We start from the raw sequence: 23,336 nt of genomic DNA on the forward strand, positions 1-23,336 counted from the left end.
ATATATATATATATATATATATATATATATATATATATATATTCAGCCAAACATTTGCTGAGATATCTTCTATGATCTACAAACTATACAGGATATACAAACATGAGTAAGACAGGCCACTAGCTATCTTGCAATTCATAGTTCAGATGGAAGACATATAAACAAAAACAACTGTGATAAAAATACATTTAAAACATCCCTTGAAATACAAAAGAAGGAACCATATTCTGCCTGGGAATTATAGGGAAAGTTACCCGGGGGAGGTGATAATTTGCATCTTAAATGATAAACAGATAGTAGCAAGGTAGCAGTAATGGTAATAATCAACAGAAGCTAAGCATTAGCATATACGTAATTTAGTAGAATCTTGGAAATCAGATCACTACTCAAAAGTAAAATATATTCTGTCCTATATTTAGTGTAATAGACAGCATTTCCATTTCAGTATAATGGAAAACTCCCACTATACTATGAACATTTAATACATATTAAACAAGCCAAAACTGTGAGAACCTTAATGACAGAAGCACACAAATAATGACATCGATTTTCCAAATAATCATTTCCTACATGTTTAAATGGAGACCTACTTAGAGATAGCAAAGTGGTTTTTTTTATTAAAGTCTATACTCCAAAATTTCATTTTGTGTATCTGAAGCTTCATAATCAAGTATCAAACAGAATTTGGATGATAGTACAAATACACAGGACTCTGAGACACACCCCCCCCAACATACCAATTAGATAATTATCAGGAGGTACGATCAGGACACTCTGTGTTAACATAGAAATCTGGAGGGTAGGAAAGCAGGAAATACCACACGGATATCATTCATTCAAAAGGCTAAAGTGGCTCAGGGGCACCTGGATGGCTCAGTCGGTTAAGTGTTCAACTCTTGATTTTAGCTCAGGTCATGATCTCAGGGTCTTGAGATCGAGCCTCACGTCAGGCTCAGCACACTCAGCACGGAGTCTGCTTGAGACTCTCTCCCTCCACCTCTGCCCCTTCCCCCTGCACATATTCATGCTATCTCTCAAACAAATCTTAAAAAATTAAAAAAAAAAAAGGCTAAAGTGGCCCAAATATGAAAGCTAGCTAGAGAAAAAGCTTCTCAGTTACAAATAGGACCCCCCCAAAACCATCTCATTTAATGGAAAATTATTTCCTTGTTGGTATATTATAAATTGGGAAAATCCCTGATCCTACAGTTCCAACACTGGTCATTGACAGATACATTAAAAACATCTCAAAATCAGGGCACCTGGGTGACTCAATAGGTTAAGCATCCAACTCTTGATTCTGGCTCAGGTCATGATCTCAGGGCCTTGAGATCAAGCCCAGCACCTGGCTCTGCACTAAGCAGGGAGTCTGCTTGAGATTCTTTCCCTTTCCCTCTACCCCTTCCCCCACTCCCATGTGTGCAGGCTCTCTCTAAAAATAAATAAATAAATCTTAAAAAAAAAAACACCTCAGGATCTGCTCAATCAAGTTACAATGACTTTAAATCTTATCACTGCATCTGAGTGAACATAAACTAAAATCCCTTTTCTAACTTAAGAAATTTTAGATTAAAACTTAGGTATTAAATAACATTACATACTTATTGAAACAACCTTTTGGCACCAGTGTGCCAAAAACACTACTGTGAAATACCTTAGAATACAAATTTGACTTGAAATCCATTTAATCTTGATTAATTTCCCCAAATTCCTAATAAGGCAGCAAACAGTGAAATTTCATTAATCAAATATCTTGCAATTGACAGCACATTTTCCAAATTATGTTATTTTCATAACAGTCTTATGATGCAGATAAAGAGGTGCAATTTCCCCCCATTTTACTGGAAAGATAAAAAAAGACTGAGTGACTTATCCAGGATAACACATTATGTTAGAAGCAGAAACAGAGAATTAAAATTTCCATTCACTCAATCAGAAAATATCATGAACCTATTACATGAAGGGCACCATGGGGAAGAGATGAATCAATGAGACATGAACTCTACCATTAAGGAAATTGCAGTCCTATTATCACAAGAGAAAATCTGAGAGAGTTTATTAGATGCTACAACAAAGGAACACACATATTATGTTATAATGGAATAGGAAGGATAAAACAATGAATTAGAGCTAGAATTAAAGAATTCTTTACTGAGGAAGTGGTATAGGACTTTGGAATTGGGTTTTGGAGGTGGGGGGAGGACAAGAAATGGTGAAGGTCATTACAGGCTGAGCAGAGTCAGAGACTTGAAAATATATGGAATGTTTGCATGAAGTCAAGTAAATAGGTAATTATGTTTTCAAATGTCAAAAATGATAATACATATTTAACCTATATCAAGCCCAAGAATGAGATTTAATTTAAAAACAGATATAGCAGAGGCTGTTAGTTGTTCCTCAATAACTACCTTTCCCTACAGTGAAGACTTACATTTTAGCTGGGAACACACCACCTGCAACAGAATATAGTCTCCAGCTTCCCATTCAGCTAAGTGCAACTCTGTAACCGGCCAATGGACAAGAGGAAAACTGTTAAGTTCAACTTTCAGAAGGTATCAATAAAGGGACTTGGATGTGTCCCTTCTTCCAGCTGCTTCTTGGAACATGGATTTGGTGGCAAGCCATGTTAGACCATCAGGATGAGGATAAAATCCTAAGGATAATGGAACAATAAGACAGAAGAACACTGACTCCCTGGATATCCTGATGTAGCAAAGTTATCTCATCCATTCCTGGGACTACCTACCTTTCAAATATAATGTGAGAAATTAACTTTTATTTTGTTTAATCACTTATTTTGGCATTCCATGATACCTGCACAAAACTACACACTAGCTTATATAAACAGGCTATGCTGTAAGGTAAATGCAAAATCAAAGTAGTTTCTTGGATAGCAATTCGCAAAACCTAAGAAAAATAACCTGAACATATATAAATTAATTGCAAAGGGTTTAATATAATCAGCAACATATAATTATAATAGGCTTTCAAATTTTAATCTATATAACAACCCTAGGCAGAGGAAAGGTCAGAAGTCAGTATTATTATATTGTAAGTGAGGAATAAGACAACATATCATGAATTCGTAAGAATTTGATAGCTCCAAATTATATTGAGTTTCACCTCACTTAATCCAGAAAATAACCATCACATATATTCCATACCACACTGATATACTAGAGATGCATTTATAAGAAAAGTCAAATGAGTCATCAATGCCAGAAAAAAGAATCAATAAGTGAAAAGTAGATTTTTGCTATAAGTTGACAATTTACCCATTGGACTTCTCAGTCCACTCAATTTTATTGTGATTACATCTAAATATTTAATTGCTATCCATTTTTTATAGAGAATAGAGGAAAATTTAATAAGTAAACAGAAATATATTATCACAGTGTGAATGAAGAAAAAGAGCAGGCTGTAAGAGCCCAAAGGGGAAATACGATCAGAAGAAAATGGCTGCCGGATGACCTGTTTGCATCAACTTGTCTGCGTGCAAATCTATTGACCCTTGCTTCACATATTACTTCATATTACAGGCATTCCAAAGAATAATTGGAATAAGAATATTCAATAAAATGATCTAAGGCATTGTGCTTTACTGAGCTCACTGGCTAGCTACATCAGCCCATAGAGGAAGGGACATAAGATGGTTGCAACCTCTTCCCCTGTTCTTCCCAAAGTCCTTTGAGCAAGGTCTTGATGGCAACAAGGAGCTACTGAGGCCAAATTCGAGAATATTAGATCACTAGTTGAAGTATAAATTACAGTACAATCTCTCTCACACCCCTAACTCCTGCCAACAGTGTTACAAATATGTTCTACTGGAGGCCAATAAAATCAGGTAACAGAGGGTGACCGGATCAATGAAAACCCATCGCTTCAGGAAAATCAATTGAAAGACATGTCCCTTCTAATAGTACCTTAGAATAGATTTATCTTCTTTTCTTTTTTGGTCTTGCCTTCACTTACTACTAGGCTTTTGCACATTCTTAAATTCAAAACCAATCAGCCTCATCTAAGTTTTAAGATGAGTCAAATATTTACTGGTTCTATTATAGCGGACCACTCATCTTCTCTAAGCTTTAGTTTATTGATCTGTAAAATAAAAGTTTAAGACCATATGATTGGCAAAGTCCTTACCAGAAACAGAATATTATAGTACTGAGTTAAACTTCATCTCAGATTGCAACCTAATGTAGTAAAGGCTGGTCTAAATGCATTGTTTTAAAGGAAGCTCGCTTTCAAATAAATTCTCAAAAGCATTGCTTAGAGTTGGGATAGTAATGACAATAGCAAATGGCCCCTTGTGTAAAACAGTCCTGACTTTACCAAAGAGTCTAATTCTTCAGCTGTTAGGAATTATTCAGCCCACTGTTCTTCTATCCCAAGAAACTTTTCTAAAAAAGACTGGAAACTGCTTGGGTGACCAGGTGGGTGAAAATTGAGTACGGAAAGGACTAGATTTAAAATTTAGATAATTATCTGCTCCTACTCAAATTTCTACAGACACTATTTCACACTTCCTCATCACTCTGTTATGAAAAGTAAGAATATACCATTGTATTAATATCCAAACTAATCTATAAAAATTTGAAAATTAAGTTATTGGTGGCTGCCTCAAAAGGGTGGTATCTAAAAATAGTATTAACATAAATTCTAATTCAAAAAATCAAAGTTAACATTTTTAATATTAAGGCTGGATAAAATAAGTGAGCAGTGAAAACTGTTGGAATTCCAAATAGTACTTTCTGTATTCCTGACTTAGCCCTTCCTTCTAAAGTGATCTTTGCTCATCCTGACACTTCAGAATTTAAGATTGGAGCCAATTAGACTTTCCCATTAGCAACAACTTTTTCCAACAAATCTTCATGAATGCCATTTTTCTGTATCTAGAACCAGCAGATCACCTTCAATAAACACAAATTAAGCAACAAACTGAAAAATAATCATTGTACAAATTGTTGTATTTTATGCAGACATGCTAGAAAAGAACTAAGTAATGAATTCAGGTTAGCTGTAGTGGCCTGAAGGAGAACGTGCTCTGCTTGGAAATTTTACATCTGTCTTTTGAAAAATGAAAAATAAAAATAAAAAGGAAAGAGTAGTGTTTTATATCTCCCAGTGGAAATACAATGGATGGATGAGATGAGGAAGGATGGATAAATGGTCATGATACAGATTACCAATGACAGGAAAGTACATCTGCTCCTTCTTTGCTTAAGATAATTTCCCCAAAAAAGGCAGTAATGCTGCTTCTGAAACCATACTCACTTATTCTTTTAGGCCTCCTTTTCTCCCCCTAGATGCACCTCTTAAAAGAAGAACAATGTTAATAACTTAGCCTCCCCTCTCCCCATCTAAGCATGGTTTAGTCAATCCCATCTATTTTCATTCAACTGTTTCACAAATGGAGCCACTGCCACCCTCTAAAATTGCCCTTTGGATTATCTACATTTTGTTAGCGATTATACTTTGGTCACAGTTTGCAAGCGCCCCAGAAACAAGTTTCAATCCGTTAAGTCCAATATCAACAACAATATGGTGAGAATCCTCTGAAGCCTTTGATCCTCCCACTACCTGAGGCATGTTTCCCATCCTCGCAGCATTACCTTCTAAAACAAATAGGCAGGAGGTACATTCAAATATGTCTTGCTGCTGTCTGTAAGCCCAAATGTTCACTCAAAGTCATCATTACGTGGGACAAGCGTAAGAGTTAAAAACTCATCTGAGGCTTTGCATTCCCCAAATCTAAACAGATTATTGAAATGTCTTTTTCACCCTTCAATCCTACTTATCATTAGGCTATAAACTTGAAGAGTCTGAACACACCTATCTATAGACTAGACTTTAACTCAGTAAGTAATTCATAAGAAACTCAAAAATTAGCCCGAAAAGCTGCTAAAGGGAATAAGTTTGGGGTGGCGGTAATTTACTTAATAGAATCCACATAACCAACACTTTCCTTAATCCAAAATTTTATTAGGCTCAAGCTATAAATATTTTAAAAAGATTAAATGCGATTGGTTCTGAATCAGACATCAAATCCAAGATTTGCCAATTGCTAGTTGAGTGAACGGTCTCAAGTTACCTAACCTCACCTGCTTCAATTTCCCTATCTGTGAAGTGGGTAATAAAATATCATCAACCCACCTCAAAGTTTTTAAAAAGATAATTCATGTAAAGTCCTTAGCATTGGGCCTAATATAAGCAAATGCTTTTTAAAAATTAGGAATCCTTTGAACCATGAAGCCCCTACTCATTAATTTGCAAAAGCATGGTATCTCAGCTCTATGCCAAACAGATTAATGGATACAAAGATGTAAATTCCTAACCATAATGGCCTTATATTTGTGATGGAAAGACAATACTGCTTGACATGTTGGAATAGCATATATTTTATCAAGAATTCAAGAGAGACTTAGGGCGCCTGGGTGGCTTAGTCGTTAAGCGTCTGCCTTCGGCTCAGGTCATGATCCCGTGATCCTGGGATCAAGCCCCACATCGGGCTCCCTGCTCCGCGGGAAGCCTGCTTCTCCCTCTCCCACTCCCCCTGCTTGTGTTCCCTCTCTCGCTGTCCCTCTCTCTGTCAAATAAATAAATAAAATCTTAAAAAAAAAAAAGAATTCAAGAGAGAATTAGAAATTCCTAAATTTAAAAACTAAATATATATGTAATTTATACATATTTATATATAAAGCTAAATATATATATATTTATTTTTTAATCATTATGCGCTAGGCTGAAGACATGCTTTACAGAGAAGAGATTAAAAGACCTTATTAAATGACACAGAAAAATGGTCTGGAACCGTGTTGTTAAATCCTCAAAAAGCAGGGACTACATTTTATTCATTCATTAATCCAGCGACCTCTACCCTCTCAATAACGTAACATGTGCTTAATAAATGTTAATGGAATGAATACATGCCTTAAAGCTTCCACAAAACCTCAGGATCTAACACAATGAGCACAGTGTGTAGGCACTTAGTAGGTATTTAATTGATTACCATCATGTTATGATACCAACATCTCCACAACTTTCTTTTCTCTTCTTCGATGTCCTCTAAGTTGATCACCAAGCACCAGACAAAGCCCCACACCTATACCTGGCCAGACTGAAGAGAGGGCTGAGCCTGAGCACAAACAAGCCTTGCACAGCACCCACAGTAGATCTTCACTTCTTTTTTAAAAAAATGTTGATAGAAATCACCCGAATTTCAGGCAGAATCCCAGTCCACAATTATCAATTTGATTCTGCATCCAAGCATCTCAGGAGTTGCAGGATAAATAGTCTTTAATCGTCCTGAAGGAACTAAGACTTCCTAAGACTTAGGAATTACGCATTGTAGCTTTTAGAAAACCTGGCTTAACAAAACATCGTAATTTTTATTCTTCTGAAAACAAATCAACTATAAAAAGAAGTCCCCATGTCAGCATATCAACTGTTTTGCATTTGAATTATGTTGTCAAGTTCAAAACAACGAAGCAAAACTAAAATCATAGGCATGTGGCAATTAAGAGCACAAGTAATGAAATTAAGAGATAAAGAGAAAAATACCACTTAGAAAAAGATTAAATAAAATCACCCCAGTTTAATGCCTATTCCTTCCCAAAGGTTTTCACCTGCATAGGCTACTTAGACTCACATATAATGTAATTTTATATCCATTTCTGCTTCTATTTCTGCACTGAAATATTTATAGAGTGCTCAGTATTTCTGGAGTAAATTATACCTAGATCTTGATAAAGCTGAAATCACCTAAATTACCTTTTTTTGTTCAATTATTTGGCAGAATGGAGAAAGCAAGCTTGACAGAATAAAAAGATGTATTAAGAAATGGCCACTTCATAGCTATAATCGCATTCCTTAGTGAATATTGATGCCTTGAGGGTTATAGGCAATCGGCACAGCTACTTTCACCAAAGGCTTCAAATAAAATCCAAATAAATTTATGTTATATGAATATAGACATTATATTTGAACACAAAACTTAAGCCGAGTATTCTATGGTTTATATGTTAAGAATAACATATGAAAATACATATTAGGAGTATATAAAAACAGAAGCACAGTACAATGTTAAGCATATTGTTATGAATACCCTCCAAGATAAATCAGCTATTCCAAATTCTAGAAATATTCTTATGTTACGCCATGAGTTCTGGCGATCTAAAGTTCCAAGTTCTGAATCACTATTATGAACTGATTTTTGTGCCCCCAAAGCTCATATGGTGAAGCCCTAGCCCCCAGCATGCCTACATTTGGAGATGGGGCCTCTAAGGAAGCGATTAATGTTTAATGAGGTCTAATAAGGATGGGGCCTTCTTGATAGGAGTAGTGTCCTTATAAGAAGACGCAGCAAAGAGCTCACCCTCTGTCTCTGCATGCACATACCCAGGAGAGGACATGTGAGGACACAGTAAAAAGGGGACCATCTGCAAACCAGGCAGAGAGCCATCACCAGAAACCTACCCTGCTAGACCTTGACCTGGGACTTCTACTAGCCTACAGAACCGTGAAAAATAAATTTCTATTGTTTAAGCCACCCAGTCCATGGTGTTTGGTTATGACAGCCTGAGCAGACTAAGCCAATCACTATTAACATGACTTCAGTCAGGGAACTAGGAAGAGTCCTGTTCCAAATTTATCACATTAGCGTGAGGCATTCCATCTGACAAGGGCTACCTCTCCTTCTGGCAATCCGATCTTCTAGGCTCTTATGGAACACTGTGGTAACTACTACACAGTTCATGAACGCCTCCTGGGGCTCTACTTCTACCTTCCAAAATCATGAAAAGTCACAGCAGAAGGCAAGTAGTTACCTGTGGCTATAATAGCAGATACTTGACTACTAAGGCTTTAAAGCTGCCCATGTCCAGTTTGATTAGGTAGTGCTAGGAGCTGGAAGCCTACCTCGTAGGGCGATGTTTCACATAATTACTTTAACTCAGGAAATGATTCCAAAGGAATATATAATCTTATTCCCCTGAATCACTTTTTCACAAAAAGAAAAGTAACCATAATTAAAAAAAAAAAAAGTTTAGATAAAATAGAATGGGATTAAGAGGTACAAACTTCCTATTTTAAAATAAATAAGTCATGGAGATTACAAGTACAGCATAGGGAATACAGTCAATAATATTGTAATAACGTATGGTGACAGATGGTGACTGCATTTATGGTGAGCACTGAGTAATGTATAGAACTGTCAAATCACTATGTTGTACACCTGAAACTAAAAAAAAAAAAAAGTTAAAAAAGTTTAATTTGTGACAGATTGCAAAGTTATTTTTAAACAATTAGTGATATTCATGTATAAATTCTGAATTCTTATTTAACCAGTTTTACACCATTTAACTTAAAGCAAGTTAATTATGTACAATGCCAATGAATGATATTTTAAGTGGTATTTTTTGGGAAGAACCAAATATATACATAAATGACCAGATTGCAAATTCAAAATCCCATCTAACTATAAAATATAATGGATGCTCTCATCATTTACATCATAAACCCTACATTATCAGAATATCATGCATTTATTCAGGTATCACGTGACTAGGAAAAAAGCAACATACCCCAGTTTCATCTAATTATCACCAAACATATAATGGACAATACCTACTGATTCATAGTTTGCTAGGTGCAATACATTCTCTGGAATATTTTGGATTATTAGTTAAGAAATCCTACTATAAATGGTAGTGTTTATTTAAGGGAAAAAACTTAAAATGGGGGAGACTGGGTTTAAAGAGACCAGAGAAGAAGATACTACATTAATCTAGTTAAAAAATTACAAGTGCAAAGACTGAATGGGAAGGAGTAGGGACACAAAGAAAGAAAGATGTAATTAAGAAGTAGAACCAACACTACCCAAGAACCAACTGGCCATGGGGGCATCAAAGAAGGGAGTTGGGAATGACTGATTGAGACTTCTAATCTGAGTAATGATGACAAGTAAAATTTTATATCAGCAAAGAGGTAAATCTATTCTCAAGGCTCGCTTACACACTCACATTCACACAGCTATACACATGCATAAATAAATGCAGATTGTCCTATGTTTCTGTTTAATAACACTATTGTCTCATTTGCCCCCTCTAAGTAGCTGACGGTGCACACCATTTACACAATGAGAGGATTAGATGTTAGCAAATGGCAGTGGTGACACTGTGAGTTAACACTGTAATTCTAAAATGCCTCAGCACAAACTAGACCACCATTTCAGTGTGAAAGGAGGGATGCCAACATGGAGTCTGGAGATAAGAATTGATTTTGCAGTAGAAATTATTTGTGTTTCTGTCTTATCTCTAGACAAAACATTTCAGCAGTGAGAAAGAATCATCTCCTATAGTACTAATTAGAAACGTAAATCTCACCAAGAGAAATGCCAAGAAATTTTATTGTTTGTCACTATACATGGTAATAGAATTTTCTGACATTTATCCCCCTAGAAAAATGCAACATTTCTAATAAACCACAGTACGAAGCAGAGATCCTAATTTCAGCATATCATAACACAGACTGCAAAACAGAAAACATGCAAAACCTTAAGGCGAGTAGCTAAAAACAAATTTATTCTAAGAATTATCAGTGGGGAGAAAAAAGTTCTCATTGATACCAGAATAATTACAAAATCTTGGGTTGTCAATTTCACGTTCCACATTGCAAAGTCAAAAATACGTCCACATTCTGAGTAACACTAAACACAACAGAGACCGTTTATAAAGCTTTTCAAATGTCCCTACTGTGATATATAATCATAGGCTGTTGCTCTGCAAATGGTTGGTGAAATCTAACATTTTTTTTAAAGTAAGACATCTATAATCTTGTAAAAATGTACCTCATAAATATTGCCCTGCCCCCAAACCAACAGAGGTTTTTTTTTTATTGCTTTGTGTATGTAGGGTGGTTTTTGTTTTGGTTTGGTTTGGTTTTTGCCTTTATTTTATGACTGCCTTATCTCCATTAGAAAACCATCTGCCTATTAGCAGATAATATGAAAACTAAATCAAGGTTCATGCTACCTTAATGACAGGTATCTTGTAATAATGATGCCCATAAGAAATTATCTCTCACTGATGAATGGTCTGCTCTCACTAGGTAAGTGCTGCAAGCCTCACTACTTGACCTTGCTGCCCCTGGATGTGTTCCTATGTGAGAGCAAATACTTCTTTGGAAGCATCACTTGAAAAATTACATAAGCAGAGAAAAACACATCCTCAGGCATCAAAAATCCCTCAGTCCTCTTTGTAAAGGAATTAGAACTTCTGAATAAGCAAACCAAAAACAGAAAAGCAGAATTAGGACAACCCCAAATGTCATCCAAACCAACATGGTAACTGGAGTTACTCCTCTTTTTCTATGAACATCTTTCTAATTACTGGAGACAAGTGCTCGCTTTGGCAGTACAATACTGAAATTACTGCAGACAAGACCATATTCTACAGTAGCACCCTGACTCCCTGAGGAAGGGGGAATGTTTAGTCAAGCAGTTCAAACAGGCTTTATATCAAATATCCATCCACAAAAGCAGCAGACTGGAATACGCACATTTTTATCCCCTCTATACAAGCAACATGGCTATTTGATTGATTATAAGATTCTGATCATCTGAAAAGCATTCCAAACAGCTATGTCTTATCAATGGTTCACAACTCATAACACAAAGTAACAAAATCCTGGAAATACTCAGAATCAAATACATAGATGGACCAAAGTAAAATTATATTGATAAAAATCTTCTATGTTATTATACAGAAGGGAATTAAAACCTACCAAATACGTTTTCATTAAAAATTCTAGCAAATCATGCCATGATACTACTTTTTTTCCAACAAAAGTCATATGGCCTTCTGACCTTTTTTAAAACCACATGGAAAGTACTTTTTGCAGTCTGTCTTTTCCAAATAAAATTTAATCACACACTACACATTTCATCAATAACATGAAAAAGATACAAAGAACATGATATAGAAAAGCTGTCCTCTTTTTATCATGTCTACATAAAAAAGTATGCAATTTAAGGTATCACTTGAAAAGAGGAAAAGATAGCATAAAATGTCAAGAATTTCATCACAGTCAAATAAATTAACAATATCACATATACTGAACTCTTTCAAATACTCGTATCAGCTTTGCCAAAATTATTTGTGTGTTTTCTATTACAAATGACAAGTTTAAACCAGAGGCACTTGCAGTGTTTGAAAACAGGCCACAGCACAACAGCCTTACTTGCTCACATATAATCTGCCAGAGATTATCAGCATGCATATATTTAATGGGGTACCCACAAAACTGTTAGGTTCCTTTTGATTAAAACACACAAAGTAGGGGCGCCTGGGTGGCTCAGCCGTTAAGCGTCTGCCTTCAGCTCAGGTCATGATCCCAGGGTCCTGGGATCGAGCCCCGCATCGGGCTCCCAGCTCAGCGCGAAGCCTGCTTCTCCCTCTCCCACTCCCCCTGCTTGTGTTCCCTCTCTCGCTCTGTCTCTCTCTGTCACATAAATAAATAAAATCTTTAAAAAAAAAAAAAACACACAAAGTATTATAAAGGATGAAAAATACAACATATAACGTTAAAAAGAAGCTTCTAACCCCAAATGGAAGCCAAAGTCATCAGTAAGCACCAGAAAATTAACATCCTGAGAAAGAGGATTATTTATTCAACAAATACTGATTGACTATCTGCTGAGTGTCAGGAGTCTTAGAGGCCCTTCCCTTAAAAAGCCCACAGGCAGGCGCAGGTAGACAAACAAGGACAAAATTACAGGACAGTGATGTCAGCGCTACACGGAATGAAGGACCCCCATGGAACGTGAAACAAACGGCATTAGTTTAAATCCAGTTCAGAATGATGATGGATAAAGCCCCAATCTTCTCTTTTTCTAGAAATGCTAGGTACAGTGGTGGGCTGTTTGGGGGAGGACCACTACTGTGACCTCTCATCCACCAAGACCACCAGCAGGTCACGGCCACCTTAGTAACTTTCACAATCACTCCCCTCCCCCTCCATTTAATCAGGCATATCATAAAACCCGCATTTCTTGGAAAACACATCATTAATAAATACCTAGAAACTAAACAGTCATGTATGACCTTATGATGATGGAATTTCTTAATGTAACTTAAGAAAAACAGATACGGTTATACTTCATTTACTCAGCTACCATAAATATTTGGAAAACATTTAGAGACTCGGAAGGCAGCGAAAGAGTACATTGAGTAGGCAAAATAAATGTCAGAATCTGCTCCCTAACACAACACACGTAACAGGTAGCAAAGCCCAAAACTCACTCAACGCATGTACTTTTATTTTAGAGATGATCCTCATAAGCAAACCAGGAAACAAGGGAAGAGTGGTCACAGACACACTGGCCATAAAAACAGGTCACTACTGGCAGGAGAGAGAAGACTCAAAGAAAGCAGAAAGAAATACGAACGAAAATGTGTGGTCTGAGGCCCGTTGATGCAGAGCTGTTCTTACAGAATAGAACTCAAAGAGAACTATGGTCTCTTTCTTCGCCTGCTCCCTTTCCTATTCAACTTGTGAATTCCTCGCAGGTACATCCAATATTACCATACTGGTTCATCAGTATTTGTAAAAACAAACATGTTTTTTTCTTTACAGAAGGACACAATAATTGGGTGGAGGGGGCAGAGGGGGAGGGTTATATTCGGAGAAATAGCAGGTTACGTTTTTCCATTTCAGTATTCTTGCAAGGAGCTGTTTTGTGTTTTGTTTTGTTAACCACCTATGCGTAAAGCCCTTTAATGTACCATTCTGGGAAGACCAGCTTTTTGAAAAATATGAAATAATGCTGTTACAATAATAAGTGTAATTAAAATGCTGTTCAGAGGCACGGGACAGGAATTTCAGATCTCAAGGTATGCAACGACCAATGGCAGCACAGTCGCTCCTCTTGAGAAGACCATCGTAATGGACACATTTCAAATGTCTGCTTCTAGGAGATGCTTATTATGTCTACGTTGGCAGGTTCCACTGGCACAGAGCCCACATGCAACAGGAGTTGATATCCTTAGACTGTTTTTTACCTCCTCTTTTCTTTTGGCTGCTGTACAAACATTTTCCGTGCTTTCTAAATGGCATAAATATTTTCGGGGCTTCTAACAGCCAGCAAGGAGAAAATTTCCAGGGGTCCCCATTTTGGTCCCTAACTCTGCAGGCTGACATCTGGCTTCGAAGAACAGGATTACCCTTAGCAGAGCTGTTCGGCTCTGTCAGCAACTTCTCTCCCCACTGTGGCCTCCAGTCTGCTGGGGACACAATTCTTCCAAACGGTGTAGCTACATTATCTCAAGCTGTGTCTTCAGAACAGGCAGAAAAATCCTCCAACACAGACGTGAAAATCTGAGCCCAGATGTCCTACACCCCTCTAAGTCATGATGTTCGTGGATCAAACTTGCAAAGGATGCATTTTAAACAGCTAGAAGCTGATGTTACCCACGCTTTACAGTAAGAGGAGTTACAGGTGATACTGATTTTTTTAGGAAAAGTTGGCCTCAGGAAGATATTCCTTTCTCTCAGCAGTTCTACCTCAGTATCAGGAAAAACATCCAAAAGGTAGCTCTGCAGCTCTAACTCTCACCAAGCTGCAGCTACTGTATGCTCGGTGGCTTAGAGGTGGACAACTTCATACAGAAGTAATTCACGCTATGTAACATGGACAACTACATACTCATATGACAGCTCTAGGTTTATTTTATTTTGTAACAAACTTCTTTTTTCTCCTTGAGTAATATCAAAATGGCCCTCAACTGATGGCTAAAGGCCAAACTGTAAAATTAGTAACGGCTTATCGCAGGTAAACAAAACGCAGTATATATCCATACAATGGAATATTATCTGGCAACAAAAGGGAGTGAAATACTGATTCATGCTACAACATGGATGGACCTTGAAAACATTTTGCTGAAGTGAAAGAAGCCAGACACAAAAGGCTACATATTGTATAATTCCATTTATATGAAATGTCCAGAACAGTCAAATCCACAGACCCAAAAAGTTCAATCGTGGTTACCGAGGCTGGAAGGAGTAGGGAATGAGGAATGACTGCTTAATGGGGATGGACTTTCATTCAGGGTGATGAAAATGTCCTCAAATTAGACAGTGGTGTTGACTGCACAACTTTGTGAATATACTAAAAACCACTGAATTATACCTTTTAAAGGGGTGAATTTTATGGTATATGAATTATATCTCAATAAAATTGTTATTAATTTTAATAACTGATTAATGACGCTCCAAGTAGAGGAATTCTAAAGAGAAAACGACTAAATTTCCAACCACATTTATTAGCACTTTGAATTTTATCAGAGTGACCTAATCTTTGTATCCTGGGATCTAATAAGCCTGTACAAGAGTTCCTCTTTACTTTCAGAAACAAAATCTCCTCTTACAAGACACAGAGAAAGAGGAGTAACTCCAGTGAAAGGCTAATTCAGGCAGCAAGGCTCTTTGTTAACAAAATACATTCTGTGTTAACCTGTCTAATGTATTTTATTAGGCCAACAGGCAGTTCCAAGGAAATCTTCGGTCATCCAAATATTTGGCAATCACAAAAGAATTTGCAGGTAATTACTTAATCCACAATCAACTACAATATCAAAATCTAGATACATCTACTGCTTTGCAATTAGTGGCAATGAAAATAGAAAATGTAAATATGAATACTGACCTTGTTTCTTTTAACCCTTCTTTCTGAATGACTTCCAATATCTGCTTCGCTGTCATTGGTGAATTGGGGTGTTTTTCTAGTGCCTAAAAAATAAAAATAAACATAAAATTCCTGTATTATTGCTTGAAGGCATACGAAATAAAAATGTTTGTGAATCATGCAAGGCTTCCTTAAAATTTTAAAGGGGGAAGGGGCCATTACGTCAAAATAAGGTCCCATCACACAGTTCAGGTGTCTAAAGTGAAAATGTAATTCTTTTCTGGACATTTATGGCAATTTCTGCAACATGGGGGTCATTCTTTAAAAAAAAAAATCACAAAGGCATACACACCAAAAAAAAAGAAAAAAAAATGTGACACCTGACAAAACCAAGTTAATAAATGTATATAATTTCCTTTATTAAAAATTGCCAATATTTTATGGTTAAAGACAGGTTTTCAGGCTATTAAAATGTTTCCTAAATCTCCAGGACCTTGGAAACATGGAGCCTGGACACTAGCAACAGCAGAAAACAAAGTGCTGGTTAGAAATAACCTCACTGGATTCACATTTTGATCAACCTCTTTTGTATTAAAAAAAAAAAAAAGAGGGGAAAAAAAAAAATCCTTCATGGCCGAAATGGGAAAAAAAGCCTACAGAAACCCAAGTAAGTCATTACAGTGTGTGTTCCAGTTCAGCTCAGTTTCCTTTCTTCTGCCTTTTTCACTTAATTTCAAGTAAACCCCTTCCTCTTCCCACTCAGCCCACCTCAGTTTTATGAACTGAGTCCCATTTTTCTTTCTCTCCCCTTCTGGCCTCCTTATTTTTGAGTGGAAGGGAGTTGTTTTAAACAAAGTGTGGGGAATGCATGGGACCTGGCTCATTATTTCCACAGGCATTAGACCATCAGACCTGGAAATGAAGTTTCTTTATTTGTCCAGGGATTTCATTACATGTAGGGAAAGCAGTCAACAAGAACGCCCACACTGCTCATCAGCACGGACGACAGGGGCCACCTCCGGGGATGAGAACCAAGTCTACACACATCCTCACAGTGACTTCCTCCGAGGGTACACAACACCTACTTAAAGATGCCGTACAGAAGTTTCTGCACATTCTAGAGTTCTAATTTAGGATTATTTGCTAGAACGATCATAATTAGTAACAGGGTCACTTTAAAAACTAAACATTGAAAAGGCTTCTGCACCTGTTCAAAATAGCTCCGTGATCTCTCCTAACTATCATGGCCAAGTTGTAAGTAGCACTGGCAAAGTTCTCCGGTGACTGACAGACAGCCTGCCCCATTCCAGCCTTCACCATCGGGGCCAATTTCCTGTTCTCCCCTCTCTCTAGTTCTCAGGAAATGTCCCCATTTTCCCCAGTCCGGATCCGTCCCTTAGCCGTAGTCAGTAAGTCCTTTAAAGAACCCAGTATTGTGAGCTACACTAGAAAGAGGGTATGGCCACGAGTATGTCCACAGGAAAGAAGGAAAACGGTCCTCACAGAGGAGGCCGCTGGAGAGCTCACCTGAAAACTGGGAAGGGGGAAAAAGAAACATAGGCACAGCTGTATAGGGAAGAGGACTAACGTGTAAAAAATATTGGCTGAAAAAAAAAGGCAAGAAGGAAACTGCATCGTAGAGCTGAAAAGGAGGAAGATTAGATCACAGAGAAAGGCGGGAAAGAAATAGACATGAAAACAAAAAGGCGAGAACTGTAAGCAGAACGGTGCATACTTATGAATTACTGAAAGGAGATGCTGTGGGCGCATGGACTATATATAGGGTGGGCATCACCCCAAATGACAGGCAATGCTGGGGACACTCATGGTCTCTCATAAGAGATATGGGCAGAAGGTCAAAAGACACAGACAGACACAAGTAAGCAAGCAAGGAAGAGGGAAACTGGCGGGGAGAGACACAGGATGGCAGAAAGGGGGGGAGTGGGGACAAGGGAGCGAAAGGAGGACAATTGAGCTGAACTGGGAATGTCCAAAAGGCAAACTGATTAAATCTAGAAAGGGCCGAAGAGGAAACTCCAGCGTACTGGGCAACGTTTTAACGGAAATTTGGGTGCACTCAAAAGTGGGGTTACTCACTGTGGAGGATTCCCTGTTTCTCTTCCTGAGTACAGGCCCCTCAGCACACCTGGGCCGCTCCTCCCAGCAATTGAGAGAATTGGGATAGCCCTGTCCCCTTCTCTATGACATCACATCCTACTCTACAAAGGAAGTAAAAGTGCCAAGAATTACATCATGAAGTGGGTGAGAGGCAGGAAGGAAATGATGAAGCCACACAGAACACCAGAAGCCACCCTCAGTTCCTGCAAGACAGAGAAAGGAGACAGAGAAGGAGAGGTTCCTGGTTGTGAACAAGCTTCACTGAACTAGCTGTGTGAACACGAACAGAACAAAGAGAGAGGGAAATTACCTTCACAGAACAAAACATCGATACCATCGAAATAACGCGACACATGGTGGAGACATGAATCAGACTCACAGGCAGCCATGCTCAAACACCACAGTGGGCACGATCCACAGTCGGAGGGAGACAGCCCGCTCTGCGACCAGGCCCAAACACCAGATTGGCCCCAACGCTCTCTTGGCTGTGAGGCGTTACGGTTTCATACACCCTGCAAAATTAAACTTCCTGAATGATCCTTCTTGACGTTTTCAAATACCAATGGGTGGGCATCACCCCAAATGACAGGCAATGCTGGGGACACTCATGGTCTCTCATAAGAGATATGGGCGGAAGGTCATAGGTCATAAGTCACCATCTTGTACCTACCTCTTTAGAAACTGGGGTCAAGGATGCGTTAGGACACGGAAGAGAGTAACATTACTCACGATTTTTAAGACTTTATCATAATAAGATTTTATAGGGCCAATAAATATTTCAGAAAATCAAAACACATTGAAACTGGCTTGGGCAGTAATGATGTTAACTGTGACGAAATAGAAAATTCAATTCTAAAGTTTTCCACGGATAAGAATCATTTAAAATGACCTTATTTTTAGATAGTAAAAATTGGAAAAATGCAAACTCATACCTATATTATAGAAAACAAAATGTACCCACAAGTCTACAGACAAGAATATTTGTGTTTTCCTTCTAGTTTTTCCTATCCATACATACCAATTTAATATAATTATATAAAGTATGTGCAAATACTGTTAGCTATCTTAATTTTCTTCAAGCAATATGAATTCTTCAAAATGGGCATCATAATTAACACTTCACTGAAGATAGGCATTTATAGTCTTTTAAAAATTCAATTAATAAAGACTATATTGAATGTAACTTTCTTAGAGTATTATTGAATCAAAGGATGTGAGCTCTGTCACGTCTCTTGTCAACTGCGTCCAAAAAGATTTTAACAATTTACACTCTCACCAAGCAGAACTAAATCTGCCTCTCTTACCACAACTTTGCCAATATTCAGCATTATCTTTTAGTAGTATTTGCCAACTTAGTAGGTCAAAAAGTAATGGCTCATTGTTATTCTAATCACACTTCTGTAAATACTAACGGGGATAAAGTTTTTTTTTTTCAAATGAGTATCATATGGGATATAACAGGATATTTCTGTTTTCCTTATTAATATGTAAAAAGCTCTTCATATAGTAAAATAATACTGTTTTGTATACTAATAATAGATATTTATCCTTTTTGTTGCTTTTTGGGGGGTATTTTAGGGAGATAAGCAAAGTTTTCTATTTTCACATGAACAACTCCATCAGTTTTTTCCATTATGACTTCTGTCCTATGTTTAGAAATTCCTTTTATCCAGAGAGCAAGCAAATATCTACAAATATTTTTCAAGTATTTTTATGGTTTTACTTTCAAATTCATCTATATCATTTTGTAGCAAGGTGAAACACTGACTTAAGCCCCACCACCTATAAATAAGATTCCCCACTATAATTTGTTTCATAAGCCAGTCATGGTTAATGAGTCATCCTCTACCATATATTAATATTAGGGCAATGGAAACTCTTTGGGATTTGAAACCAAATAAATGTGGGAACCCAATATATAAAATGCACAAAAGCAGAGCTACTCTTGTTAAGGTGGAGATGAGAGTGCTCAGAGCCCCCATACTTATTCCCTCTAATGGCCAAAGGCACTTCTGGGAATTTTCAGGGTGTCTAAAAAATGAACTGTAAACCACTGTCCCTGGGCCTCATCCGGGGTCCTGAAAGATGCCCTGATCTTTCATTCAACTGCTGTGCCAGCACCACCCTGTTTTAAATTGCTCTAATATTATAATACACTTCACTATCTAGATCGGCCGCTGCTCTCCTTATTCCTTCTTAAATTTTTAATTGTTCACTTCTTTATATTTCCAGATAAAATTCAGATTGGAATTAAATGAGACATCTAATTAAATTTTTAAGCAATTTACACAGTTTTCCATGTGTTTAAGTTTTGTTTTATAAACTGTAATAAGCATTTTATTGTTTATATTTTCAGTTGCAACTCTGAATACACTTTTTCATATAATATTCGCACGTTTTATTGCTAAGACATACAAAAGCCACTGAGTTGTGATAATTACTATCTATATGAACAGCTAATTGAATTCTTAATAGTTCTAACAGTATAGAAGTACAGAACCATGTTTTCTACAAATAATGTGAATTGGGTCTCCTTTCCAACACTTCTGTTTTCTCGTTCCTGTATTATTTACTTTGGATAAAAACTGATCTTTTCTAGTCCCTTTCAAAAAAATTTTTTGCTGAAAATTAAGCTGCTTTGTCATTTATTTCCTCAAAAACAGGCCCCCGAAGCTGCCAAGTTTCACAAAGAAAATCCAGAGCTACAACTCTCAGAGCTGCCCTGTCAAGGGAGGACTGTAATTAGAACCACTGGCCAGATATCAATGTCTCTTCTAGACAAATCGGCCTGTCACGGTGTTTAATCTTTACATAAAATGCCCTTCCTTTCTTTGTAAAAACAAATCATGCTCCTGTGTTCAAGCCGTCTTTGTGAGTCCACTACTCTCACTCCCTAGGAGCTGTGTCTTGCACCTCTCAGGCTTCCGCCTGCCTGATGCACCAAAGTCCCTTCAATCCTCCTTTTCCTCCTTTCTTCGGCAGTGCTACACCCCAGGAGATTTCAAATTTAGCATCGCTCTCTCCAAGAAGGGGGATTTCCATGGTGAGGGGATACAAGGTTTGTATACAAAATGGATCCCCTTGTATTTTTCACAGGACCTCAACAGATGTATAGGATTGCTAAATACACCACTGGATTTCACCTTCTCTACTTATGTGGCTATCTCAGAGCCTATCTCAACAACATCTAGCCTCATGCTACTTTGAGACAAGACAGACTCATCCCAGAAACCTCCTCCTCCAGACTTCTACATGTCCCAGTAGCAGGAGGGGAAAAAAAAAAAAAAAAGCCTGCAAAGAAAGGATGGCACTATAGTTAAGAGAAGGACAGAGGTGGTTTGCCATATCACTAAGGGCACAGGCCAAGCTGAGAATGTATTTTTCTATGTTTTAGTTTCAAACATTTTAATCTAATAAATAAAAGGTTTCTATTTAAGGCCTACTCCGGATTTCCTTGGTATCTCTCAAACACAAAAGTCATCTCCAGTATCCCTAAGATAAACACGTTAGACCAATGTTCATCTAACGGGTAAAATCTTGGTCTTTCAGGTCCTAAATAAAATTTTCTGAGCTTACTTATTAGATTGCAAAATAGAGAGATTTCCACAATTTGAAAGCGTGTCAATGGTATACGATTAGATTTGTGGAATCCTACAGGGGCCATCCAGCACCCAGTTCCCTCCCCTTTTCTAACACCAGCATGTCTTGCCTTAGTCCATGTTGGCAATTCATTCGAATGCTTAGCTCTTTAAGGTCTCACGTCTTAGCTAAATGATTAAGGGGTTATTACAATAAACCATTATATAGCTCTCTATGGTAAAAGGGTGCTTTCACATAACATAGTGTATTTGCTCTCATACAACATGTATTATTTTATTTGTCCCTTACAACAACGTGGTGAGACGCATAGAGGAGGCAGGATTAACTTTGTCAGCAATGCACCAAGTTGAAGTAATTGGTTCAAGCTCATAAGCTAGTAAGTGGAAGGACAGGACTTGTACACATGATAATACTGATGATGACAACGTTTAAATGTAATAAGAATAGTTCATACTTATTAGACAATTCTGTGCAAATTCTGGAGGAGCTTTCCATATATTACAGTAGACTCGGGGATTCATGTATTTAACATTCCCTACTTCCACTATTCCTGAGAAACCTCAAAGGTCCATGTCATTCTGATGGCACATGAATTTGGATCACTGACAGTATTCCGAGGAGGAAATCAACCACGTAAGAAGTGACAGCGCCTTACCAACTGCCCAGTATTGGCGGCTCGGTTCGGCTATTCTCTGCTCTTAACATATGAGGCTGCTAGTTAAGGGTCTAAAGATGACACAATTTTTCTATTCTATTTGCATGCATTTTGTGGGGGAAATTATGTGCTGTCCTAGTATTTATGAATGTGTGACTTAAAAGATGTGGACATTTTGTTTTAATACCCTTGAGAATCAGGACTACTTCACCCAGAAGCAGCATTCTCCAGGAAGATCAAATGCCCCCGAGGTCCAGCAGCTAGTAGGAGACGTCTGGCCCTTCTGACACAGAAGTCTGCTTCTTCTACTACGTTAAATTGCTTCTCCTCACGGGCGCAGGGGTTGTGCAGAAACTGAGGGTCTATAATCAAGATATTATACACAATATCCACCTCATAATCCCCACTTCATCAATCTATCACTTAAGAACAATCGGATATTTCTTTGAACTCTCAGATAATGGTTTAAACGGTATCTTCCCTCGGTAGCACCTGTCAAATAGATAATTAGCAGCCTCTTGTTTAATGCTCTTGTGGCTACATTGCAAGCTTTGGCCCTCACTCATGTCCACATCCCCAGACTGCAGCACAACCAAGCAGGGTTATACAGAGAACAGGTTAATCTGGAGAGATGTGTTCAGTCACTCTGTCTGAGGAACATTTATGGAATAATAAAGAAGGTTATGGGATCTGGAGTCAGATGAACCAAGAGCCCCTACTCACTAGCTGTCTGATCTCAGATATTTAGCCTCCCTGGATCTCAGTTTCCTCATTCCCTCATTTATAAAAGTGCTGCAAGGACAAAATGAGATAATGAATGTACAGCACTTATTATTCCAATACGTCAAATGACTGCCCAGAGCAGTATGTGCTAATAAACATTAGTTAACACTGTTGGCTCGGGGGTGGGGACCCCTCTGAGCACATCCTAGAAAATGAGGAGAGCTATTTCAAAAAAAAAAAAAAAAATGATGGGCATTAGATGTTGTCTCTCTTCGAGATCTCCCGTGTAAACTGCACTCGAGCTTCTACAAATAGGGCGAGCCTCCTACTGTGATCCCTCAACGCCTGACCACTGCCAAACTTCTTCAACCACGGGCCCATAGGTAAACACTGCACACGCTGTGCCTAGTTTCGTCATCCAACGGTCTATCTGTGTTTAACAAGAAGGGTTAGACAATATGGCACTCTCTTAGACACTGCTGTGTTACTCAGGAAGAAAAGCACACTACAGGGACAAATTATCCTGTTATACTTGTGGCAGAAGTCAAGTAAAAATAGAGA

General features: G+C 37.8%; 1 protein-coding gene across 1 annotated transcript in view; it reads right to left on the bottom strand.

Moving 5' to 3' along the window:
* Positions 1-18,152, bottom strand: part of ASXL3 (ASXL transcriptional regulator 3) — a 150,993-nt gene extending 132,841 nt beyond the window's left edge. The window contains exons 1-2 of the mRNA XM_034996278.1: positions 18,108-18,152; positions 15,701-15,783 (exon numbers count right to left, since the gene is read on the bottom strand). Of these exons, the coding sequence (XP_034852169.1) occupies positions 15,701-15,783; positions 18,108-18,152 (128 nt within the window). The remainder of the gene's footprint in view (positions 1-15,700; positions 15,784-18,107) is intronic.
* Positions 18,153-23,336: the final 5,184 nt, after the last annotated feature.

Source organism: Mirounga leonina, unplaced genomic scaffold (assembly GCF_011800145.1).
Source record: "Mirounga leonina isolate KUSES-001 unplaced genomic scaffold, KU_Mleo_1.0 Mir_93, whole genome shotgun sequence".
Taxonomy (NCBI): domain Eukaryota; kingdom Metazoa; phylum Chordata; class Mammalia; order Carnivora; family Phocidae; genus Mirounga; species Mirounga leonina.